The sequence below is a fragment of the Colobus angolensis genome, unplaced genomic scaffold, assembly GCF_000951035.1.
Source record: "Colobus angolensis palliatus isolate OR3802 unplaced genomic scaffold, Cang.pa_1.0 Scaffold17, whole genome shotgun sequence".
Taxonomy (NCBI): Eukaryota; Metazoa; Chordata; class Mammalia; order Primates; family Cercopithecidae; genus Colobus; species Colobus angolensis.
Genome location: NW_012114821.1, coordinates 20,284,763 through 20,312,409, shown reverse-complemented (window position 1 = coordinate 20,312,409; position 27,647 = coordinate 20,284,763). Strand labels below are relative to the sequence as shown.

Sequence of the window (27,647 nt, the reverse complement as noted above, 5' to 3'; positions counted from 1 at the left end):
CGCCTGCTACAGCTCACCAAGACCCTCTGACTACAGTTATCTGACTGGACACTGCTTCCAGGTGTACTGTGATCCTCAGTTCTTTTAGAGTTACCTTCCTGATCTCTTCTGGTGTTCACGGTTCCCTTTGTTGCTTGGGCTGCACCAGTCTTTACTAGTGTTCTTCAGCAGCTTGTCCCAACATTCTTGGGCCCTGGAGCCTGAGCTGAGGCTGCCTGCAAGCCGGTTAGACTCCAAAGATTCTTTCCTTAAGCTTCATGCCATCAAAACTGACCCAAGCCTTGCCCATTTCCTCCTTTGCAGGAAGGTCTCTTTGGCTTTGAACCAGGTTACTATCTGGCTCAGGTCTTACTAGCGCATATGGGACCCTGTTAATGAGAACTATCACCTCATTTATTTCATTTTGCAGCTTTTCTATAGCATTTTGAATATCTTAGGTATATTCTGAATGCTTTTGAAAATTAACTTGTTTAATCCCAGAGGGAGATTGCTAACATTATATCTATTTCCACTGATTTAAGCCCCTTACAGACTTTCATTTCTTATGCTTCAGACTTTTGCTCCCAACAGATACTTTAGTGAGTATCTGTTTAGTCTGGGGTGCCTCTAATAATCAGAATTTTGGAAAAGCAGTTTATCCTGTTAGTCTTTGTTCAGGTTACCAGCTTTACCCACTTTTTTGACCAGTTCCAGTATCTGAATCTAATACTCATAAAATATACTGATCCATTAAGGAAAACAAAATGAAACAATACTTTCCTTTAACTAGATAAGGCTGGTGTGAAACCAGTAGTCTATTTTTCATTATTTTAAATGGAAAAAAATATAGGTTAACTAAAACCCCTAATCAATGTACTGAAATGTAACTAAGTACAGTAAAATGCCTAAATAAATTATAAAACATCCATTACATTAGGTTGTAAATTGTTTAAAATTCACTTCTTTATCATGAAACAATATGACTTTTAACAAACAGTTGCTGTATATATAGCAACATATATATGTTGCTACCAAGCAGTATGTCCATTTTGTTGACATTCACAAATTTTCAGAACAACAAACTGTGACTGTAATAGTCTAACAGTTTTATTTGGAGTATGACCTGAGCCTTTTCTCATGCACCATTTTGTTAAACATATATTTAATTTGGGGAATGTAAATACAAAGTTTTCTTTATGTAAACATTACACCCTCCCCCACCCCCAAACTTACATTGAGATATATGTATATTCTGTGCTGCCTGGATAGTAAAAGCTGAAGGGTCTTCTACCAGAAGCATGTTAACCCAGGAGACAGTCTATGAAATATGCTTATAAGTAACTATTGTAAAATTAAAGCATATGTTTTAAAAGCCAAATGGGAATGGACTTTACATTATTTCATGACTTTGGAATGATCTGTGGTATTATTCTTCAGAGTAGAAAAGAAAAACGACATTTGTCTGCACTAAGGTATTTGAATGGAGAGTCTTTGAATGGAGAGTCTTTGAGTAGGTTCATTCCCAAATGTGATTAAAGAAAGCTTTATTTTCTTTTCATTTAGTTATCTTAAATTCAAAGTTTTCAGTTGAAATTTTTAGGATCCTTTGTTAACTCTCTTTTCCTAATCTATTAAATTATGTTTAGAGCTTGAAGAAACAATTTAAAAGCACTTTTAACAACATTACCTTTCTTTTCTAATTTGCTAGTCCCTTTTTATAGACTCCTGTTCCCTGAGGATATTTTAATTTTTTAAACATAGTAAACATAGTTGTTTCCTATTCTGACTAATATAGATAGTTACAATAACTGAAATATTTGTGGATCTGTTTCTGCTGACTGTTATTCTTAGTGGCTTGTTTTCTTGTGTATTATAGGTATGTAAGGTTTTTCTGTTTGTTTTTATATTTATTTTTGTTTCAGCCTTTTCTCCTGTGATCTGCTCATTCTTAAAAATTATATGTAGGGATTATTTGACACGTAGATTAAGAGTGTCTTCTCCAGATGATAGTTATATTTGCTTCTGCCAGACACCTGTGAGTACTATCTGCCAGAGACCACCTCCCACCAATGTCAGAGACTGGGGTCTCTGGATCACTCTGGTTAGGGGAACCCAACCTGCTACAAATCCAGGAGGACTGCCTTATGGCCAGTTTTTCTGAAACAAGTTTGTTTTCTCTTCCCTTTTCCCTGTTCTGCTTCATGGCCAAGGCTAACCTCCCTTTGGTCCCAGGGAGCAGTGAGAGATTACTTTTGGTTCATCTTTATACAAAGAGTTGAGATCTCAGCTTTCTGTGGGATAGTATGTGACTTTGGCATTCTGTTGCCCCACTTCTCATTTTTGTTTTATTATAGATTTTGCCCTGGTTATTTCTTACTATCTTGTGACTCTTTTTTTTAAGATTTTTTTTTTCCTGCTGTATCTGATATCTTTGGTTGTTTTCTTTTTTCTTTCTTTCTTTCTTTTCTTTTTTTTCTTTTTCAGACGGAGTCTCGCTCTGTTGCCCAGGCCGGAGTGCATTGGCATGATCTCAGCTCACTGCAACTTCCATCTCCTGGGTTCAAGCAATTTCCAGCTAATTTCTGTATTTTAATAGAGATGAGGTTTCACCATGTTGGCCAGGCTGGTCTTGAACGCCTGACCTCAAGTGATCTGCCTGCCTCGGTCTCCCAAAGTACCAGGGTTACAGGTGTGAGCCACCGTGCCCGGCTGCTGTCTTTAGTTGTTTTCATTAGGAAGTTTGGTCCAAGTAATCTAGCTCAGTGTTATTAAAAGTGAGAATCTTCCCTATTTGACCTTTAACAATCCTTCACAGTTTATGCAGCAGATATAAGACTGAGCTGCTTAATGGATGAGGGAACTGAGGCTGGGAGAGGTATAGTGATTGATTTAAGACGTATAAGTAAGGGCACAGCCTGGAACTCCTGAATACAAGTCTTTTCTTCTTTCCAGCCTACCACTGCCTTTGAGCTGTCTTCTACTGAGTGTATTCTTAGAATTTTGAATGAAGCACCATATGGTGAGGAGGTTTTTTAAAAGATGTAATAACTCCACAAAATTATTTAGACCATTGACTGATGTAGATTATATTGATGCAACATTTTCCAGATATGGCATTTTAAGTGGAAAATAATAATTGCAATTTTTTTTTCTTTCAGCTGAAGTGAGTAGTGAATATAGTATGGACAAGGCAATGGTTGAATTTGCTACAATGGATCGGCAACTAAACCATTATGTAAAGGCTGTTCAATCTACAATAAATCATGTAAGTTTATGCTACTCCCTGGTTATATATTTGGTTACAACTCACTGACCAAGAAGTAGAAATACAAAATCAAAATTTTTCTCTAACCTTTAATGTTTCCTTATCCTTAGTGTAGCAGCTATTAAATTCCTCTAAATTTGGACGTCTCATAAAATTGGAATCCTAAGTATTTTCCTGGCTAGGCCACTTAGGTTGATTAGCATATTAAATCTATTTTAGATTCCTTGCGATTTTTTGTCTCAAAATTTTTGTAAGCCTCCTTTGAATGTGAGTAGATTTTTATAAAATGCTAAAAATTGCATGCAACTTGTTTTTATTGTTCTATTTGCTTAAACATACAATTGAGACTAGGTTTAGTTACTCATTCTCTAACTTTAATATGCATCTGTTGCCAAATTCTTAGAATCAGATAATATGGAAGAGTTTTAGAGCAAGTTTAAAAATAAAGAAGATCGGTATTTTGGTTTTTCCAGAAGCCAAACTTACCTTTGTTGACTCCAGCTGTCACAGGAACCAACACATAAGGCAGTTAAGGTGGGAACATAGCAACATCCTTTTCAGTAGTACTGTGTTGAGTAAGAAATGAGCAATACGATTGCAGTAATGTTTCTGAGAAGTCCTTTGTCCTCTGAGCAGTGGAAACTCCCTGTTGGACTGATTGTGTATACCTGTGTAATAGGGTGTCTTGTATTTCTGGTTTCATTATTTGCCTTTTCTTACTTACAGCTATGGGAAAATTCCAAAAATCAATTATTTTACAAAATGGGTGACTACTCAGTAGAAAATACATTTTAAATAATGTTTAATACCTAAGCCAATGAAATGAGTATTATATAGTTATAGTAAGCTTTTTTTAATGGTTAATATTTAACTATAGTATTTGACTAACTTTAAGAATATCACCTATATCCAAATAATAAACTCATTCAGCTTGTAAAATTTTGATGTTTCTGGCTATTGTGACTGTTAATCCTGGTCTTATGAATATTTCTTCCATAGGAAAATATGACAGTGCCATCATGTTGACATCATATTTGAAACTGGATAGCCCTTAGACTAGAGGCTTTCCATTTCAGCTGAACCCTAGAACCAGCCAGTTTCTGAACTCTCAGAGATTCTGATTTTATTAGTCTGGAGCAGGACTGGGACACCGGTATTTTTTAGAAACTATTTTTTAGAAACTCACCCTTAAATGTGCATTCAAGGGTGAAAACCACTGACTTAAAAGAACAAGGCTGACTTTATAGAAGAAAGTCAAGTGTTCACTCCCAAAGATTAGAGTTAGGCTTGTTATATGGGTCAGTCTTGCTTTGACCCTTACATTCTGTGGCACTTACTTGATAAGCCTTTCTATCTTTAACTTTCATATTGTGCAAATGCAATAGCACAGTGTGTATTACAGATAAGAAAACAAGATTTTGGAGTCAAAGAATTTTATGTTGATTTCTTTTCCCTATTAAACTCTAGGATTTGCAGATACTTACAGTATTTTTACATCAAGAATTGAACTCTTGGCTGGGCGTGGTAGCTCACGCCTGTAATCTCAGCACTTGGGGAAGCCAAGGCTGGTGGATCAACTGAGGTCAGGAGTTTGAGACCAGTCTGGCCAACATAGTGAAACCCCGTCTCTACTAAAATACAAAAATAAGCCAGGTGTAGTGGCATGCATCTGTAATCCAAGCTGCTCAGGTGGCTGAGGCAGGAGAACCACTTGGACCCAGGAGGTGGAGGTTGCAGCGAGCCGAGATCACGCCAGTACACTCCAGCCTGGGCAACAGAGCGAGACTCTATTAAAAAAAAAAAAAAGAACTTTTCCCCCTTCAGGACATCAAGTCACTCATTTAAAAAAAAAGTTTAAAATTTCTCACTCTTTCTCACATTCAGTAGTTAACAACATTTCCTTCATCTTGAGGTTTCATCTCATTATCCTCAAACAGGGAAGATAGATTTTATCTCACTTTTCAGCCCTAACCTCACACTAGAATAGACTGGAACAACTTGGATTTAGTGATTCCGATGCTTATCAGGAAGGTTCCTGTTCTTTTATAGGAGGAAAAAATATATTTATTTTTCTTTTATGATACAAAGAAAGGTATGCTCTCTATGCAAGCTGGATACCAGAGCAAGAATAATAAATATAATTTTATAAGGTTTCTAAGACTTGACATTATATGGGGATATAATGGGGATGTGATCATTTTTAGGGAAATGTTTTACATCAGTTTATGTACTTGAAGCTAAGGGTACTGCTATCTTATTGCTTGTTTTGGTGAGGGATAAGAATGAACAGCAGCTTGGGAGGGGCCAGGATAATATACTTGTTTAGAAACAGCAGTGGTCTAGGGATCTGAAGCTTTTCCAGTCCTGGTTCTTCTACTTTCTAAGTTACGATCCCTGGTCAAGAAACCTAACCTCTTGAAACCTCATGTTCTCTGTAAAATTCCTGGCCTGTGTATTTCACAGAATGATTATGTGAATCAGATTAGATAATGTATATCAAAATGCTTTGGCATTCATCAAATTTGATGGGGCTGTAAGATAATATATTATTGCAAACTCATATTTCCAAACAGAACTCATTAGAGAGATGGAACAAAATCTTCTAAAAATCTAGTATTTTGTTTTGCTCACTTTATTTCAGGGTATTGTTTTGGCTTTGACCTGTCCTATTCTGGAATTCAAGAGTCACATAGGATTAAGTATAAGCTACTTAACTTATTGCACAAGGTATTCATGGCCTCTAAAATGAATTAGTTGTTTTAAATAAGATTTTTTTTTACAAGGCAAATAATGGGAACCCATACAAGTCCCATTTAACCCACTGTTCTGTCATAGACTTTTGCAAACTGTGATACTTCCATTACTATAATATTTGCCTAGATTTGGATCTACCCTGTGGTCTTTCTGTTTATGAATTTTTATATAGTCATAGAAAGTTGATTTAAAAACTTTTTTAATCATTAAAGAGCATTTGAGTTTATTATTTAAATAGACATCTCTCTTCTACTCTCATCTTCTCAGAATTCTAAAGATTATGCTCCTTTTGAAAAGTTGTGGAAGTTTACTTTGGAACCTCAGAGGTATGGGTCAGCTTACCAACAATCCCTGGGAAGTCCCTTTGGCAATTAGCAGAAGTTCTCAGGTTGCCTTCCATTGTCTCTCAAGAAAATAGGGCTACTATAGTCCACAGTGCCCAAAGATTTTGTTTGGAATTGGCATCTATTTTAGTGCTCTGAAACTTTAAACAAAAAAAAAACAAAAAAACAAGGACTTCATTCCAGCTAGTTTGTTGAGAGAATATTATGCAGTGAATACTAAAAAAATTCTCAGATAGTCTCTAAGTCATTTATAAAAACTTTCAGGTTAAATGGGTTTTATACCTGTCACAACTCTTTAAAAACTTTGTTTAGATCCTCGGAGAGTTCTATATGAACTTTTTTTATATTTTCAGTCATAAGACCAACACGTCATATAAGTGTTTTTAGAGCTATAAGACAGTACATAGATATGTACTTTTTTTTAATCACTATTACTGCCACGGAAAAAACTGTTTTCTCAGTTTCGTATTGAGAACAGAATGATGTTCTGAACACTAGACTTCTGTTGACCTAATGTTTCCTCCCTTGCTTTCTACACTTTCATTGAGTACATTGAAGAGACACTATTGGCTGACTTTTTGTTTTTCAGTTTTCATAAATAAATGAATAAATTTATGAACATTTGAATAAATATTCAAATAAATGCTTGAATAAATATTTACTGAACAGCCAGCCATGTGCCAGGCACTTCTAGTTGCAAGAAATACAAAGTCAATCAGCAAAGTCCAGATGACCTTCACCTCAGTATATGCGAAGTCCAGAACAGAAGACAAACATTTTACAAATGTTATTTAATTACTGTTGTGGTGTGTGCTACAAATTAAAAATAAAGCATTCAGGGAGAGTTAATAACCCAAGGGCAATAATGTCTTCAAGGCAGGGAAAAATTGGGAGACTCCTTCTGGAGGAAATGATATTTAAGATTCAAGGCAAGTGAGTCTCAACATGGGAAATATGATATATTCTGTGTGACTTTTGCGTGAAATGGAAGGATCTTATTTCTGATTGTCTTGATGTCAGCTTCAGAGTGCCTTAATCAATCCAAAGACTTATTGTGAAAATGAGACCAGAGAAGGCCTACCTTTATATATAGAAAGTTAATGTTAATAGAATAGTTGAGTAACCTATCTCAGGTTGGTCAGTGATTCATTTATTAATAGATTTTTGAGTGCCTACTATGTACCTCTTATGCTTAGTAATGCAAGTCATGGCAATAGTTGATTTAAGAATTATTTTATTATCAGTATCCTACTTCTTAAACAGGGGTTACCTCTCTTGAAATGAGACTTTTTATTGAGTATTGAGTAAACCCAGTGATAGTACTGTGTGTTTCTGATTACATGTTTATGATTGTTTTAAACTAAACCTATAGTTCCAAACTGTGGGCTTCAAATTGCTCGGGGTAGGTTTGGAGAGTGAACACCAGTTTAGTTCAGGGAATCTTCACATCCATTTTTAGGTACGTGCTTTTTCAAATAAGAGGTGACAAATCCAACCACTATCATGGGGGTAGTCCTTGCAGTGTTTTTCTAACCTTAATTCTCACAGGGAAAATGATGGGAATGTAGCTAAATGAGAATGGCCCAACAAGTTCAGAGATTAGTGTCATATATATTTAGCAATTGATGATAAAATATACATCCTCTCAGCTAAGTGTGGTGGTGCATGCCTGTAGTTCCAGCTACTAAAGGGAACTGAAGTGGGAGGCTGACGTGGGAGGATCGCTTGAGCCCAGGAGTTCAAGATCAGCCTGGACAACATAGTAAGACTCCATCTCTTTAAAAAAAGAAAAAAAAAATGTTTTTGGTGACCAATATAGTCTCAGAGTTTAGCAAAAGTAACTAAAGCTTGAGAATCACATTATACTTCAGCATTTATTGTTTTTATTATGATCCTTAGTTGTATAGGTTTACTTTAAGACATTTTATCTCTTAAAAGAATTTTCAAAAAGATAAAAAAAGAATTTTCAGATTTTACCTGGATATTGTTCTTTTGGTATGTGCTGCTTCTGGATGTTAATTTATTGAAAAATCCAAGTATGTCTTCACTTTCCTCTAATACCCTCTTTTGTGCTACTTGCGTCTTATAAATTGTAAAAGATTTTAAAGCATTTATGTTGGATTACAGCCACATATTTGTTTTTTTTATTTTTTAAGTCGGTATTTTATAACAATTCCTACTAGAAGCCTGGTGAGGGAGAATATTTTTCTTCTTAACTGGAGCAAGTAGGTGCTAGGTGGTCCATTTGTATGGTTTTTTATAAATCGGTTTCATGGATATGCCCTATGTAGTGTGGTTTTTCACTTGATATGCTAACCTGAACATTTTATATGCCTTTTTAAAACTATTGTGTTGAGAGTTAGAAGAGAAGAAATGTACTTGATGTATGCTGTTGAAACCAAAGCAATCTTAGATACAATAAAGGAACAAGGTGGATCAACGGTATAGTTTATCTCAACTCTGTCATTATGCAACAGTTTTGACTGTTTTTGACATAGCACTTCCCTGTGCCTCCTTGCTGTTCACCCTTCATCACCTGATAAGTTTTACCTTTTTCTTACTGTGCAGTTACCTTAATATCCACTACTTTAACATGAAATCCTATAGAATATCTTACAAGTTGGAAGTTACCATTTTAGTTAAACCAAATTTGGGGAGAATTTCTCCCTTAGAAAGCTAATAATTTATTTTCTAGTACCTGAAAGCAGTTCTAAGTCACAGGATGTAACCTATTATATATGACCACTTACTGGCTGAATATAAGAATACACCCACTCTATTAGGCATTGTGAATCATTGACAAAAGAAGAGGGAGGGGGAATTCGTTCGGTGGCTATAAGATTTGAGGACAGAAGATTCCTGAGCATGAGATAAATTACTGTTGTCAGCAGAGTAGCAAGAAGGTAGGAGGTGACAGAGGAGTGAAATTAGTGAAAAGCTCTTCGAGCCAGAGGGGAAAGTACTGGGAGACTCACCTCTTCTCTACTCCCTGCATCTGGCATTCTACAGTGATAAACAACTCTTAACATGTTTCTTATCAAAAGTTTTCAAGTGAGTTATATATGAGCCTTTTCATCTATAGGAACATTGCTCAGGTGTGGAAATTAACCAGCGAAAGAAAGTTGACTTTAGGTATTCGCTCTTCAGACACTTGGAATGTGTCTTTTCTGTGATTACTGGTAATTAACTTCTGTTTCAGTGGTTTAGAACTCCCTGTACAGTTATTCTCAAATTAAGGTTGTGTTCGGTAACATTTTGCCTAATAAACAGAGATAGAGACAATTACTTCTGAATGTAGTATTCCACTAATTGAATTACCTCTAAGAAATAATCTAGATATAAAATTTCTTAGGTTTCAAAGTAACATAACTGCTAACAGGTGAAAGTATGTTATATTGAGACTGATTTTCATGGTTACTTTATAGAAATCCATCATAGTGTTTTGGAGTTATTAAATGTTGGGTTTTAATCAGAATTATGAAGCAATTACACTTTACTGGGCCTTAATGTGCCTCTAGTGCAGCATTTTCAAGAGTTTGCTCCATAATACTAATTAATCAGGATGTGAATAAGTATAATAGGAGAATAGGATTTTGTGGTCAAATAAGTTTGGGGAATGCTTGATTAAAAGAATTTCCTTAAAGACTCCAAAGCCTTTAATGTGCTTTTATGCAACGTGACTCTCCAAAGGAAGAGGATATTCAGAAATTTTGTCAACTTAGTTAACTAGAAAATCTTTCTGGAGGAGGGACTGATACTCTTCAGAATCCACTTTGGGAAGTGCTGTTGTAGTTTCAACCCCCTCATTTTACAAAGGAGGCTATGAGATAGGTCCAGCACTTCGTGGCAGAGTTTTTGTGGCATCCAGAAAACTGGGAAGTATGTCAAACTCCCTTTGGAAATGAGCCTTAAAGATGTTTCCATGCTGAAGGTCAGGAAAAGGCCAGGCCCTTTCACCATTTCATTACTCCAACAGTGAGGAAGGGACAGTTTTTAAAAACATGCAGTGATTGCTTAGTCTGTGTTTGAAGCAAAGACCCCTCTGTGCAGTGGTGATATGAGAGAGAAGAGAGAAGGAAATGTTTGAGAGGAAAAGAAGAGAGGGGCTTACAGAAGAGGCAGGAGACACACAGAAGCAGCAGAAGGGGCAGGGAAGACATATGGATCTTTGAAGGGCCAGGCTCACCACAGCATTCCAGGTAGGCACTGAGGCGCCCAGTGTGATTATTAAACACCTTAGCCTCAGTGGCACCAGGTCATTCTAGCAGCTAATTCTTTGAATTACCCAAATGAGATGAATGTTCCTTAACACAGCAAACTCCTGATTATTTCTGACATTGTACATAGTCCACATACAGCATTAAACCCTTATTTTAGATGTTAATTTACCTTCCTTCTAACCTCACACTTTTCATGTAATTAATAAGTATTAAAAAGCTTGAGGTTTAGGCCTTTCCCCACTAATTGGCAGTGGTGCTGAATGGGCTAACTGCTAACTGCAGAAAAGAGATGGGGAAATAGACTGAACTGGGGAATGGATCAGTAAATGTTAAAATTCAGTGTAAAATGAATGCATTTTTCAGCATAGAGTTGAAAGCACAGTAGTCACTGGTTGTCTACAGTTTCACTTTCCATTGTTTCAGTTATCTGTGGCCACCTATGATCCAAAAATATTAAATGGAAAATTACAAAAATAAACAATGCAAATAAGTACATTAAATAGCACCTTGTTCTGAGTAGTGTGATGAAACCTTGTGCCTTGCTGCTCTGTCTTGTCTTCATTACAAGAGGAGGGATGAGTATAGTACAGTAAGACGTGTTGAGAGCAAGAAAGATTATATTCACATAACTTATTACAGTATACTGTTATAATTGTTCCATTTTTCTATTATTGTTAATCTCTTGGCTGTGCATAATATATAAATAAAACTTTATTGTAGATATGTATGTATAGGATAAAACATAGTCATACAGTAATGAACCACATAACAATATTTCAGTTAATGAGGAGGCCATACATATATGATGGTGATGCTATAATATTATATCATATTTTTACTGTACCTTTTCTGTGTTTACGTATGTTTAGATACATAAATAGTTGTCATGTTACAGTTGCCTACAGTATTCAGTATACTAACATGCTGTACAGGTTTGTAGCCTAGGATTAATAGGCTTACGATAGAGCCCAGGTGTGTAGTAGGCTATTCCATCTAGGTTTGTGTAAATGCACTCCGTGATGTTCCACAGCACTGCCTCATTTCTCAGAAAGTATCCTCATCATTAAGCAGTGCATGACTATACAGGGTTCGGTACTATCTGGGGTTTTAGGCATCTACTAGGGGTTTTGGAATGTGTCTCCTGTGGATTAGGGTGGACTACTGGAGTTGCTTATTAGTCTCTAACTGTTCAGTTGGTGGATCACCTGAGGTCAGGAGTTCAAGACCAGCCTGGCCAACATGGTGAAACCCCGTCTCTACTAAAAATACAAAAATCAGCTGGGTGTGGTGGCATGTGCCTGTAGTCCCAGATACTTGAGAGGCTGAGGCAGGAGAATTGCTTGAACCCAGGAGGCAGAGTTGCAGTGAGCCATGATCACACCACTGCACTCCAGTCTGGGTGACAGAGTAAGACTCTGTCTCAAAAAAAGAAAAAAACATTGTTCAGTTGGTGCCAATAGTGTGTTTAGTCCAATAAAGATACAAAAGCCTCTTGACACAGGTACACAAATAGCTACAAAAAAAATTTAACAGTGAAATAGTTTGACAGAGACAATAAAAACATGCACAGGAAATTCAGTGTAAGGGAAAAGAGTCTTTGCTTAAATTCTGGCTTTTGTGCCCTCTAACTCTGAGCCTCAGTTTCTTCTTAAAATCAGGTTGATAATTTAGGTCTTAGAGTTCTAGTAAGGATGAAAGTGATAGCATGAAAGCACCTAAAATGGTTCCATCACACTAATTTATAAGGTTGCCTAGAACATTCTGTAAAGGAGAACTCATTTCCCTGGACCAAATTCAAATACTATCTGAAAGGGAATTTTGAGTTCAAGTTTGAAGGGTACAGTGAGCAGCAGGAAACCATCGGGAAAGGCTAGAGATGATGTTCCAAGAGATGCTGAAGGAAGGGCCTCTCTCCTTTTTGGAAAGGAGTTCTCTGACAGTTGGGGGTGGCTTGGGGTATGGAACTTAGTGCTCATAGTGTTGTGACCAGAAAGGATTGTTCAGAATCAGGGGAAATGGGCCAATGCAGTGGCCAGTGAACAACGTGACATTTGGCCAGCTGGATTTGAACTTCCCTGATAGTCACCCTCCCTATGTCTATAACAATGAAAAAGATACCGCACCCTTTAATATGTGATCATTAATAGCGATGAGGGAGTCATTCTAGAGATAAGAACCAGACAGCAAAGTAAACATTCACAGTTTTTAATTCAGGAATAACTTTTAGTGTTTTCTTAGACATTTTACTTAAATGAAGACTGAGGAAATTAAGCCCTAAAATGTATTTCTCTCTGTGCACAAGTACACAATCATGCTGTTTATTAGACCTGTCTTGCTTACATCTTGAAGTATTTTTTATGTACTTTGTTAGTAACACTCATTTGAAAAAGTAATTAGGAGAGAAAAATGTGTTGGATTTATGCCTCTGATGTATCATATGCAGGTTGTCAGCCCTGGTTCAAGTGTGTAATCTCTATACATTGTTGACAAGTGAGAGAGCCAGAAGCATAAAAATGGAAAGCATTGTGAATGGATTTTATTTTTTCTTTTTTTTTTTTTTTTTTTTTTTTTTTTTTTTTTATTTTACAGGCTTGAGTGCCCAGCTTGGATCTCAGCTCACTGCAAGCTCATTTGAAAAAGTAATTAGGAGAGAAAAATGTGTTGGATTTATGCCTCTGATGTATCATATGCAGGTTGTCAGCCCTGGTTCAAGTGTATAATCTCTATACATTGTTGACAAGTGAGAGAGCCAGAAGCATAAAAATGGAAAGCATTGTGAATGGATTTTATTTTTTCAAGTCCGTGTGTGACTTTGCAACTGTGTCTGTATATTGTTGACAAGTGAGAGAGCAAGAAGCATGAAAATGGAGAGCATGCGAATGGATTTTATTTTTCAAGTCCCTGTGTGAGTTTGCAACTGTGCTGGTAAGGAAAAGTTCTTTCATTGTGCAGTGGAGCCAGTGCCCAGTGAACTGTCCTTGGGAGAATGGAGAGGATTTCTTTCCATTGTTTCTATCTTACAGCATAAAGTTTCTGGTAATGGTGGCACTTTCCTTCTTTTGTGTTGTGACCAGTGTGATATTTAAACCACTAAAGCTTTAAGAATTTTATTTTTTTCCGGACTTCCTTTTTTAAAAAAATATCTAATAATATAGCATTCTTTAGTGAAAATCATTGTGTTTATTTATCATGGGTTAGAGTAATGCAGTCAGTTATTATGAATAGTTTTAAATTTAATGATCTCTTTTATCCTTTATTTCATCTTCAAATAATCATTTAATCATCTTCTCGTGGAAGCTGATATTCAGAAAGATCAAGTCAGTATTACTTAAAATTGGAAACAGTCAAGGCCGAGCGTGGTGGCTCACACCTGTAATTCCAGCACTTTGGGAGGCTAAGGCGATTGGATCATCTGAGGTCAGGAGTTCGAGACCAGCCTGGTCAACATGGTGAAACCCCACCTCTACTAAAATACAAAAATTAGCCAGGTGTGGTTGTACATGTCTGTAATCCCAGCTACTCAGGAGGCTGAGACATGAGAATCGCTTGAACCCAGGAGGCAGGGGTTGCAGTGAGCCGAGACTGCACCACTGCACTCCAGCTTGGGTGACAGAGTGAGGCTCTGTCTCAAAAAAAAAAAAAATTGGAAACAGTAACCAGAAAAGTAGAATATGATTGCACCACACGATTGATTTCCAGACATTCTGACTTGCTTGCTTTTTGCCTTCCCCTTGGCTGATACCTGCAAGGTCTCGCATGCTTTTCCGCCTGCCTTCCAGTTGCCTCGGCTATTTGTGGTTCTTGGAGTGCCGTTGGTACCACGAAGCAAGTCCTCTCTACCCATCAGGTCACTCTCTGTCACCCTGAGGTTTATTTTAGCCCCCTATTTGAAACAGAAGCCCACGTGAAATACTAAATAGGAGCTTTAAGTGGAATAAATTTTGGGTGTGCTCAAATAATTCTTCTCTTGCAGAATCAGAAATTGAATTTGACACATGAAGTATAGTTAGGCCATGTTTTGAAAAGCTGCAGTAATACTTTGTGGAAAGTTGGTTTAAAAAAAATTAATTGTTTAAAAATAAAAATTAAAAGCTTCAGCAAAAACATCATATGCTCAATTTTCTCTTGGAAGAAATTCTTGTTACTGCTTAAAGGACCTATAAATAATGTAGGTGAAACTGAACATGTTATACTACATGTTTTATAATAGTAATGGAACTGCTCTCAGAATATAGAATTAAACTGTTTTGGCTTTATAGTGTAAAGTGTCATATATGGTCCTGTTACAATGGTAAACTGTCTAGTGTTAGAGTTAAATTTAAGTAATGAGTTTTTTTTTCTATGCCTGCCCACTGAATAGCTGTGTGGCCATAAGCAATTTTCATAGACTCTGTGCACGCTTGCAAAATCAGCTTAGTAATAATATCTGCCCTTCATATCTTAAAGTGATTTCTTGATTAAAAAAATGAGATAACATTATGTGAAAGTACTTGGGAGGTAAGATTGCATATAAGGGCAAGGTCTTACTGTTCTGTCCTGTTAACTTTTAACTTCTTTCTCTTACCACAAAAACACCTACCACAGGCTGATTTAAATTGGTGAACTCTTTCCTCTAAACCACCTAAACTTGGAATAAATGGTGATAAATGTTCCTTGTATTTATTTTCCCAACTCACAGCTTAAACTGGAAGGGAGAAGTGTATAAGATTCACATTTACCTTTTGACTTTAGCCATCTTTTTTATAAAGGTTTATTCCTGCCTACCATCCTGCCCCCTCAGAATTTTGCATAAATTTCATGTAACAGTTCAACAAGTAACTGATGTAGACTGGGCCTGCTTTGTCACTGAGTCACTTTGTTATGAAACACTTAAAGTTGAACATCTGTCTATAACAATGAGGAAATAATGTTAAACAGTTTATACTTTCTAAGGCTAGGCTTAGTGGCTCACGCTTGTAATTCCAACACTTTGGGAGGCCGAGGGGGGAGGATCGCTTGAGCCCAGGAGGTTGAGACCAGCCTGGGCAACATGGAAAAACCTTGACTCTACAAAAAAAATTAAAAAATAAAATAATAATTTAAAAATTAAAAAATAAAATAAATAATTTAAAAATTTATACTTTCTGATCTGATGGTTTTCATGACTAACTCATCAGACAGCAATGAAAAGTGAAATTAATAAAAATTCACAAAGCCAGATATAATTAGTTAAAAATAAAGTCCGAATGAGCCATAATCACCTTTACTTCCCTCTTCCCATTTTGTAAGCAGTTGGTATTTGATTGATAAGCATTTCCAGCTGAGAAATAATCTTCTAATCCATGTTCTTCTACCAGGCTGTGACCTTGGGCAAGTCACGTAACTTCTGTATGTCAGCTTCCTCATTTCTAAAATGGGGTAATAATAGTACTTGTCCTACATACCTCATTGGGCAATTGTAGATAAAACGAGATTGTAGATAAGGAATGTTTTCACCACCCTACTGCCCCACAAAAGTGAAAGGTGATTATATAGTTACCACATACAGACCCCATCTGGCAACCCATATCTGAATGCCCACAAGGCTGAAGAGTGAAAGAAACTTTCTGATTCTACCAACAAGGATGGGAAGGGAGTTCCTGTTAGCTCTTGGAGGAGGAAAGATACATTCCCAGTGTTCAGATCTCTGAATCAAATTCTGGAACACAGTTTCCCACAGAAATGACAGTCAGTGGCTGTGTTTCCAGGCTAGCCAATAAAAAAGGAAAAAAGAGATTTAACCATAAATAGTTCATTGTAACAGCTTTATAGAAATTGTATCTAATTTCTATAAAGCTGTTAACAAAGCCCACTTGTAGTGTGAATATTAGCTTGGTGTTTGTTTCAAGTATGTTGGAGGCCTTAGCCCAGGTCTGGATAAGATAGTGAATCCACCTCTCTTCTAGCTTCCCCACTTATTTAATATTTGCACAGGGCTTCCTTAAGCCAGATTTGTAAATATCATCAGTTCATACTCCAGTCTTCTGGCCCTTTGACTGAAATTCTGAAACCAACGTTCTTTCCGCAGTGAAAGGGTGAGAAGCCCTTTTAGGTCCCCCATCCCTTTAATGAGCACAGTGACCTTACAAAGTTAGGAAAGGTAGCTGTTGTTGACTCTGAGCTTCAAGAAGATTAAGGGACTTGCTCAGATCACTTGGTTAGTCTCAAGAGGTGAGACTCGAACCTCAGTGTTTTGACATATAATTCAAGGCTGTTTTCATGACAGTTCTGTTTCAAGATGGGTGCTATTCATTGAATTCACTTTGAGTTGTAGTTTTCAGTTGAGAGTAAGAATGTTTTTAGGGAGTCTTGGTTATAAAGTATATTTATGATTTTGTACATTTCTTACTGTAAATTTTCCAAAGGTAAAGTTTTGGGAAATTTAGTCCAAACAAAAAGTGACTCCTCACACTGATGTGGCATGTGTTAGAGAGGGATTCTGTTAGAATTAAAGAACTATCTGAAGCAAAGAATATTGTTGTATGTTACAGTTATATTAAAAAGAAGAAAAACTTCTGAAGAGCCAGTAGTATTCACCCCTTTAAAACTTTGTTTGTGTTATATTTTTAAAGTGATAGTGCTATGAATAGGAAGGAATTTTAGGAATTTAAAGTAAAATAAAAATGAAATAAACTTTTTTCTAGCTTTAATGATATGGTTTATGTTTATATTTATTAAAATATTCAGTTCTTGCCATAATAATAGCAAGCCTAGCTAACTTGTCTCCAGTGCTTGTTGTGAGCCAGGCGGTATTCAGTTATCTCCGGTTGAATAATTGTCTTCTTCTTGCCAGGTTAGCTTGCGGATTTTTTCATGATCAATTCTTAGAAGCAGTGAGGGATAAGCCTCTATGATAGAAGACAGTGATAAGGTCCGTATGTGGCATTATATGGGACATGTAAAAATGTTTCAGTGAATAGTGAAAAGGATACTGCAATTGGAGTCAGAAGACCAAACCTCCTCCTTGTTTCTCCCTGGCCTAACAGTGTGGCACTGGGTTAGTGACTTGTCTTCATAAACCTTCAATTTCATTATCTGTAAAAAGAGAACAGTGATACTCATAGGAATGTGGCAAGGATTAAATGAGATAATGTAGGTAAAGTGCTTAAATGATGCCTTCAAAAGATGAAGCCTCACGTAGCAGGCATTGAGAAAATGTTAATTGCCTCTTTTCATCTTCATGCACAAGGTAGTTGTGAAATTAAATTGGAAAACAGAATATGAAAACTGGTTTAAAAACGTTTAAATGTCATTCTAATATAAGATGGTATTTTCCAATGAGTGCTGCCTTCTTCAGCACTTTCAGAGTAAAATATATAGGAGAATTAAGGAAATTGGATTAAAACTAGAAAATCTGGATTTTACTGGGTGGCCATCATGTCTGGAAACAGTGGTTTAATGATATTATCTTACAGTGCAATATGGAATAGTATTATCTATTTGCAGACTTGGTGGCCATACTGTAGTCTCAGTACCATCAGCTATTGTTTGGCTTGGAGAAGTAATTTAATCTCTCTAATCAATGAGAATCAAAATTATATACATTATTTTCAGAAGTACTCTGTATGTTAGGCAGCATCTAAGTGTGGTTTTTATTTTGTTTATTGTTCTAATTTTTCTGTAATATAGCAGTTTTTTGATTAGGCTTGTGATAGAATTCATTTTCATTTAGTCAGAAAATCTTTCTAAATGGAGGAGAATTAGAAGGCAAAAGGCAGTTTGATAGGTGTGCTAGTGGGAAGTAACTTCAAATATCAGGAAGCCATATTAATTACAGTGAAGGCAGTGCCAGAGATTTTGATAGGCTGCAAGATGGGAGTGAACAGAGCAGGTAAAGGATAAAGAGCATTAATAAACTGATGGAGTATTAAAAATTTCATAATCTTTATTGTGTTGGGTGAGATGTGATAACGGGGAAAAGATTCAGCCTCATATCCTTGGATTGCTCTCATTCTGGACTGTAGACATGTGGTACAGTGTAAAGACAAGGGATTTGAAATCAGACTTACTATTTATTAGAAAACTCATGGCACTTTGGAAGTTAATTCATAGATTTGAAAAAAATGTTATGATCTCAAAATAGATGTTTTTACTTACCTTTTCAGTTACTATAGTCATACTAAATAGGTTTTGTTGTTGTTTTGTTTTGAGACAGAGTCTTGCTCTGTCACCAGGCTGGAGTGCAGTGGCACGATCTCAGCTTACTGCAACCTCTACCTCCTGGGTTCAAGAGATTCTCGTGCCTCAGCCTCCCAAGTAGCTGGGATTACAGGTGCATACCACCACAGCTGGCTAATTTTTGTATTTTTAGTAGAGATGGGGATTCATCATGTTGACCAGGCTGGCCTCAAACTCCTGACCTCAAGCAGTCTCCCTGCTTTGGCCTCCCAAAGTGCTGGGACTACAGGTGTGAGCCACTGCACCTGGCCTTAAATAGATTTTTTTTTTTAATGGATGCTTAGCAAGAACAGAAGAAAGAAAACAATTCACATTTTCCTGTCTTTTTGGTGAATTAGTTCTTTTGATTCTTAAGATCCTCTAGTTGTGGAGGGTGTGACTGGAGGACCCAGGGAAGACACTTCTGCTCCCATCTAGCTGGGGTACTCCTCAGTGGTCCCAGCTATGGAAGGCTGGTCTTCCTGGTTTAGAGTGCCTTAATAAGAAAGGACTTCCATGAGACTTAGCACTATTCCATCTCCATTCTCCCGGCAAATCTTTTACATTCCTCAGGATAAATAACACAAAGTTGGCCAGGCTGGTGGCACGCACCTGTAGTCCTAGCTACTCATGAGGCCAAGGCAGGAGGATCACTTGAGCCCAGGAGTTTAAGGATGCAGTGAGTTATAAAGGTGCCACTGCACTCCAGCCTGGCTGACAGAGTAAGATGTTTCAAAAAAAGAGCACCACATACGTGGATTCCTCCTCCACTGTCTCCCACCTCATCTCCCCTCCACATGTATTCTCACACAAAGACTGGGGCAAGGCAGACTTCTTTCACTGTGCCTTTAGTAGCTAACTGTTTCGATTCTAGTGCAAGATGGCTCTTTACCACCAGATAAGCTTTGGTATGACCAACCACTACTGAGTTGTGTAGTAAAGGGAGGTTTATCTAAATATGTAGAAGAAAATTAAGATTCTCATTAGTTAGAAATTTGATTGCTGGAAATCTTGAATTTGATGTAAAACAGAATAAGCAGTTAGGAAAGGGAACATAATATAGGCTTTGTATATTGAGAGTTGCATTAAAAGAATTGCAAAGTCAAGGCCAGGCACGGTGGCTTATGCCTGTAATCCCAGGACTTTGAGAGGCTGAGGCAAGTGGATCATGAGGTCAGGAGATCGAGACCATCCTGGCCAACATGGTGAAACCCCATCTCTACTAAAAATACAAAAATTAGCCAGGTTCGGGAGGCTGAGGCATGAGAATTGCTTGAACCCAGGAGGCGGAGGTTGCAGTGAGCTGAGATCGCGCCACTGCACTGCAGCCTGGTGACTGAGCAAGACTCTGTCTCAACAACAACAACAAAAAAAAGAATTGCAAAGTCAATCCTAAGGCAAAGAGGCTATGAAAGAAATTATGCTAAAAAGATGGGAATAGTTTAGGCTAGATTGGGGAGAAAAATCAGTGGAATTCTTTTATTTTTTTCTTTTAAGATTTTTTTTATTTTTTTTTTTTTAGGAAACATGTTTTCTACGTTAGAAATACAAGCATTGGGGGAAGTTGTTTTCTCAGTTGCACATGCTGTGATGTCTTTGAGGAGGTGAGGACAGGAAAGGGTAGACAGAACTTTAATCCTTGATAGGAAAATATATGTTGAATACCATCTGGGAAACTTCTCTGTGACTCATTTTGTCAACGTCGAAACCAAGCTGAAAGTCAGTTTGGTTGTTCAAAGGTCTCCGTAATCATATAGTTAGGGTATTTCATCTGATAAATATTACCTGGCTTATCATTTCAAAACCTGTTGGAAGAATTTTTGAAATCATTAGTCGATGGGTTTAATTTCTGTGAAAGATTTTGTATTTTTTTGTGGACTGCTCATGAGTTTAAGCTGTCTCTTCTTAAGAGCCATAACGTCTGTATCACAAGCTCATGAAGATTGTAGTGAATGTATGGCAGCAAAACACTGTTCTTTGTATAAATGCTAAGATATGCTTAAATAGATTCCATTGACAAGCTCTTGGGAATTTCTGTGTTATAAGCTGCATTTAGAAGGAGTGAGAAAGGAAACACTGGGAGGAGGGTGGAAGAAAAGGAAAATTACTGTCTAGAGTCTTTTCTCCCAGTTGCCCTTTCTCAAATTGTCTGTTGAACTCCATGGACATTTGTCTTGATTCATTTGGCCTGCTGTAACGGAATACCATAAACGGGTAACTTATGAACAACAGACATGTATTTCTCACAGTTCTAGAGTCTGGGAAATCTATGATGAAGGTGCTGGCACGTTCAGCATCTGGTGAGGGCCTAGTTTCTGGTTCTTAGTGGCACCTTCTGGCTATGTCCTCACAAGATGGAATGAGCAAACAAGCTCTCAGGGGCCTCTTTTATGATGGCACCAGTTCCATTCATGAGGGCTTTGCCCTCATGCCCTAATCTCTTCCCAGAGCCCTCACCTCCTAATACCATCACCTGAGGGTTAGGATTTCATCATATGAATTTGGAGGGCACACAGGCTTTCAGTCTATAGGTATAGTTTGGTACTTTCAACCCTTGTTCTTCTTGTTACTTTGGCCTGCCTATCTGACAAACAGAAGATACGTGGTAATAAGAATGACACCTGTTTGTAATGCCTAGTGTGTCTAACACTGTTTGAGGTGCTTTATACACATTACCATGTATTCTCAACTAGGGTGTAGTAGATAATAAGGGCATTTTTGTGTAGATGAGGAAACTAGGGCTCACAGTTATGTGACTCACCTGGGGTTACACACCTAGTAACAAATCCAGAGAATATTCTTCAGTCGTTCTCTTATTTGACCTCTCTGCTCTTGACAACTGCTCCTTCCTTCCTGAGTTTTCATATTCCCCTGACTTTCATGACAGCACATCTGTTTTTTCTTCTAGCTTCTGGTCACTCCTCCATAATCTCTTTGGTAGATCCTACTTCATCTCTTCACTCAGTAAAGCTTGCTATTCCTATCCATTCTTTGATTTTCTTCCTTTCTCACACTGCATACTCTTCCTGAGACATAGCATCTATGCTCATAACTTAAATTGCTGTCTTTATGCTGCTGAGTCCCAGATCTTTATTTCCCTTCTAGATTTCTCATCTGAGAACCACACACATGAGCTTAATGATAGATTTGACATTCTCCACTTAAATGTGCTATAGGCTTGTTAAATTCGTGTCCCACAGTGACGTTTTCCCCATGATTTTCTCCTGGGATTCTGTAACTTCATAAATGGTAATATCATCTACCCAGTTTCTCCTATCAGAAATCTGTTGTCGTCCTTACTTCCCCTAGCTCCTAACATTTTACATTCCATCTCCAAATTTTCCTGCTTCTCAAATTAATTCACCTACCTCCATTCCCATGTTCATAGTCTTCCGTCCCCGTGGGCACACTGGCTGCACACAGTTGTTCTCTTCTCCTATATTTCTTACCTGGTAGCCCACGAGATCTTTCTAAAGTGAACATTTGATTTTTTTTGCCTGCCTTTTCCATAACTTTCTTCAGTTTTTCCTTGTTACTTTCAACTGTAACCTCAAACTTCTTTACATGGTATACACCCCTCCTTACCTCTCTAGTCTCATTTTGTACTATTCTTTTACACTAGCTCTTTGAATGTTCTCTTGCCTCTGGCCTTAGCACACACTATCTACTGGGAATGCTTTTTCTTTCATTTCCAAATAGCTGACTCTTTCTTACTCTTCACAGACTGAGGCTAGCTCCTTTCTTACAGCCTGCTCTGACATCATCCCATCTCTGTTTGCCAAGTGGATTACTCTCATGTGCTCTCATAACATCATGAAGTTAATCATTTTTCATAGCATTTGTAGCTGTAACCTAGTCCTCTCCAAAACCGCGTCTGAGACATATAACTGTCTTCTCTTCGTTTTCACTTTATTTCATTCTCATAGGCATTGCACATTTAACCTTCCAAAACTAAACCCTTGTTTTTCTCCAAAATCAGCTGTTCCTCCTGACTTCCCCATCTTAGAAAGTGGCAGTATTACTATTCCATTCCTTCCAAAACTAAACCCTTGTTTTTCTCCAAAACCAGCTCTTCCTCCTGACTTCCCCATCTTAGAAAATGGCAGTATTACTATTCCATTTTTAATTAGACCAAAATCTAGAGTTGCCCTTAGTTCCTTAATTTTTTCACAGCCTATACCCATATCCAGTCCATCAATAAACCTTATTCTTTCTTTCTTTCTTTTTTTTTTTTTTTTTTGAGACAGAGTCTTGCTCTCTTGGCCTCTTGGGTAGGCTGGAGTGCAAATGGCGCTATCTTGGCTCACTGCAAACTCCACCTCCCGGGTTCAAGCAATTCTCCTGCCTCAGCTTCCTGAGTAGCTGGGATTTACAGGCATGTGCCACCATGCCCAACTAACTTTTGTGTTTTTAGAAGAGATGGGGTTTCACCATGTTGGCCAGGCTGGTCTCAAACTCCTGACCTCAGGTGATCCACCCAGCTTGGCCTCCCAAAGCGATGGGATTACAGACGTGAGCCACCGCGCCCGACCAACATTATTATTTCTACCTACAACATGTATTTAGAGTCTGACCACCTCTCATTGTTTCTCCTACTGTCTCCCTAATCCATGCCATCATCACCTTTTACCTGGATACCTGCAGCAGCCTACTGACTAGTCTCCTGCTTCTGCTCCTCCTCCCCTAAAGTTCTCATCCCAACAGCCACAATGACCCTTTTAAAAAGAAAATCAGAAGTTCTTACTATTTTGTGCAAAACCTTCACACATCTCTCTCAGAATAAAAGCTTTTACCCTCCGTCATCTGTCCCACTTCATACCGTGCTTTGATTAATACTTCTGACCTCATCCCCATTACTCCCCAAACCCTTTTTACTGTGACTCCAACTATATGGCTCACCCCCTCATTTTCTTTAGGTCTCTGGTTCAGATGTCATCTTTTCACTGAAGCCTGCCTTGACCGTCCATCACAGAAGAGCTCACTCATCTCCACTCTGCTTAATCGTTCTCCATGGTACTTATTACCATTTGGCTAGTTACATATTGTCTTATTATTCTTCTACTCAAGTAGAATACTAACTCCACAAGGACAGGAACTGGGTCTCTTGACAGCTGTGTTCCCAGCATCTGGAGTAGTGTGTGGCTCCTAATAGGCACTAAGTAAATAGTTGAAGTCTAGGGTAGTAGTTATGTCATGGACTTAGCAATGTAACAGACCTGCTAATGCAGTGAGTCCGAGCTCCAATACTGAGTTCTTCAGCCCCTTGTAATTAGACCACTCCTTAGCTTCAGTTCCTAATCAATAACGTAGGATGTATTCATTCTTACCTCTGATGTTATTTGTTTGGGGGGAGGGTTAAATAAAATAATCTATGTGAAGTGCTTACCTCGGTACCTTGCCAATAATAGACAGTTGAGAGCAGCTGCTGCTACTTATACTGCTGTTAATTCTGATGAGATTACAGCATTTAAATTGCTTCTTGTTCATCTCTTCTACCAGATTTTGTCTGGCTGCATCTTAAACTTGCTATGATAATGATAACGACAATGTGACCATAAGAATACCAGTAATAATAATAGCAGCTGTTATCATTTGAGTGCTTACCGAGTACTAGAAAGTATTCTCTATGTCAGCACTTCCCAGTGCCTCTTCCTGCAGTGATGGAAATGTTCTATATCTGCTCTGTCCAGAGTGGTAGTCACAAGCTACATCCAAAGAGAGCTGTTGAACACTGGAGCACTTGGCAGTGTGACCGAGGAACTCAGTTTTTAATTTTATTTAATTCATTTAGATTTTAATGACCATGTTGGCTACTGTATTTTAAAACTCTAAATTCTTTATCTACATTAATTCATGTAATACTCAAGGGTTAAGTAGATTATAGATGAAGAAATTGATTTTCTGAGTGGTGAAGTAACTTGCCGAAGATTACACAGCTAATACAAGGCAGAACTGGGATTTAAAGGTTAAATACCTAGATAATCTGGTTCCAGGGTTTGTTGCCAGCACCCTCTGTGCTGCACCTCCCTCGTGTCATTCTCAAGAATTAAAGTCTTACAGGCAAAGGACTGAGGTGGCATATCTGTATGCTTGCTGCAGGGAAAGCCGAGAGAATTTCTGGTTCTTACTGCAGTGAAATACCACTCCTAAGGTGAGAAATTCCCAGATTTAGGATAAATGTTCAAACAGTTCTAGACAGGTAAGCTTGGCTACTCAACCTCTGTGTACACTTTTTTCCCAGACTTAAATTTACAAAAATAGTGGCAGCAACAACAAAATGTTTCCTCCTAACGTGTTGCAGCTATTTTTTCTAAAAGCGAAAAACATGCTCTCCCTCTCCCCAAAAGGGGGAATAATACATCTTACCAGGTACCGTTTCCTCCTTGAAGTCCAAAATATCTGAGCTGAGCTTATTCCTTTTGTTAAGGTTCCCTTATGTCACTCTACATCTAGTGAGCCACCAACTTATTTTTATAAAACATGAGGAGAAAAGGAGAAGGGGAAATTAGTTAAAAACATAAATGTGTGTATATCAGATCAAATAATAAATATGAGTATTTATTTCAGTCTTAGCTTTTGCTGTTGGTTCTGATCCAAAGTTGTATTTTTAACTCCCTTCCTCCACCGCTCATTCCATGTTCTTTTTGCCCTCAGCCAGCTCTCAGCTAATTGTAGATTTTTATCTGACTGACTTTTATCCGACAACACTTTAGACTGTCATTCATAGGGGTGGGGAAGGGGGCTTTGAGTCATTGGTGGTCCTGCCTGTATGGAGTTGTTTCTATCTTCCATTATCTTTTACCACTAGATGTGGTCAAACCAAGAGGTGTTCCAGGTTCCAGACACACACCTCCCTTCTCTCATTCTGTTGCAGCAATCTTCTTTACCCTTGATAATCAAGATTCATTAACACAACCAATTCTGTCACCTCCCTTTTTGTCCCTGTTCTGTGTCATGAGGAGTTCAGAATTGCTAGGTTACAGTTTAAGCTTCCAAATCAGTGGAGGCATTGTTGAGTCCCTTGGTGAAATCATTCTTCACTTGGGTGCTGAGACTGTTAAACGAACAGAACCAGAGGCGCAGTGATGGGGAATTGCAAGTTGGTCATTAGGTGTGATGAGGGGGAGGAGAAGATGTGTAACTAATTCTGCTTCTGTCCCTTGGTTACTGGGCCCTGTATTATGGCTGTGGGGGAAACAATGTTTTGTATTATTCACTGGTTCTGAGCATCTTGGGAGACACCACCCTATCTAATTTAATTTGGAACTGAATCTTCAGAAGATGATTTCAGCATACTGAAAGATGATCTTCTAGATGATAGGGTATGTGGTAAGAACAGTAAATCCCATTAGCATCATTCCGTCGTTGTACTCTTTCACTGTTAAATCTTGAGTGAGATACCATGGCAATGAATGAGGCATTCAGTCATTCTGTGGATGGCAGAGGTGTGGTGGACAGGAAAGGCAGTTTCATATTCAGAATATGTGTCTTTTCATACGAAGACTGACAAGTGACCACTAAAAGTTAGCATGTATGTCTGAAATCATGTATGTTTTCATAAAATTAAGTCCATTCTGAGTTGTTACTTGGAAGCACAAGCAAAGTAAAACATTTAAGGTGAACGGAGGTTTGAATGAGTTGAAACTGGCTGACACTGACTCACTATGACCTTGGGCAAGACGCTTAACTATTGTGAGCTGCCTATTCCTCATATCTGTGAAATTGGGATAATGATATTTTTGTGTATATAAGGCTTTGAACCACTCAGACAAAAGGTACTGTGTAAGTGCAAAGTGCTGTTAACAACACTAGTAATAATCCTCATTTCACCTTGCCCTCACTATGGCCTGTGTTTAAATTGAGCGCTGTTAAAAAGATTGCCTGTGAAATGGTATTCTGAGTAGTTATGTTGCTGTATGTTCTCCCAGCACTTGATATATTTCCTTCCCAACACTTTTTATAGTTTGCAATAATCTGCTTGATATTTGAATATTTGTTTCCCCCACTAGATCAAAAGCCTCTGAGGACAATGGGGACCACTTTAGTCTGTTTGTTATAACATCTCCAAGGCCCAGCATAGTTCCCACATGTGGTAGATGTTCAGTAAATATTTATTGAATGAATAAATGAATAAATAAATAATGCATGTTTCTATGAATTTCTGCCAAAACAACACAAAAAAACCCAGAGATGGGAAATCAGTTTGGTTTCTTTTCCACCAGTATGGGAATCCAAATGCTGTATTCTGTGTAAGTAAATCATTCCGGTCGGCCATCATCTTATAGTGGGCATGGTGCCATGGGAAATTTATTGGAGTAATTTTTAACAGCATAAATGTTTAGTAACAGATGCACATAGATGGCAGGTTACCTCATTCAGCTTCCATCTGTTAGACAACTGTCTATTCCAATAAGACTAGTCCATTAGAACTAGACAAATAGCATTCTTACCCGTGTTTAAGCTTATTCATTTTCAGTTTTTCCAAAAGGCTTGAAGGAGGAAAGGTGTTTCCATGTTTGTTTGGCTGCTACTTAATAATAGTGTATTACAACACCTTGGCAAACCATAAAGTCCATTTGATGTGTCATAATGCTCAACAAGGAAGTATTCTCTCTTAAGTGTTTTGTCAAAAGTCAAAACCATGCTAAATAGTGGCACTAGGAAACACACTCAGCTACAGGTAATTTGGTCCAATGGAGTTCAGTGTAGGTTGTGCAACTGGCAACAGAAACTGGCAGGAGATGAAGGGGTATAATCCATGCTGGTCATCATTAGTGTGTGTGATTTTTAAATAGGACAGAAGCAATATACTAACTCTAGAAAATATAGTGTGTCCATATGTACATGCAATTAGGTTATACCCAGTGAAAGCACGATGATTCTCAGCTCGGGCATGCCTTTTAAAAACAA

General features: G+C 37.8%; 1 protein-coding gene across 2 annotated transcripts in view; it reads left to right on the top strand.

Moving 5' to 3' along the window:
• Positions 1–27,647, top strand: part of NSMCE2 (non-SMC element 2, MMS21 homolog (S. cerevisiae)) — a 266,651-nt gene that overhangs the window by 49,024 nt on the left and 189,980 nt on the right. For both annotated transcript variants that reach the window (XM_011938190.1, XM_011938191.1), the window contains one exon: positions 3,138–3,244. In XM_011938190.1, coding sequence (XP_011793580.1) covers positions 3,138–3,244 — 107 coding nt within the window. The remainder of the gene's footprint in view (positions 1–3,137; positions 3,245–27,647) is intronic.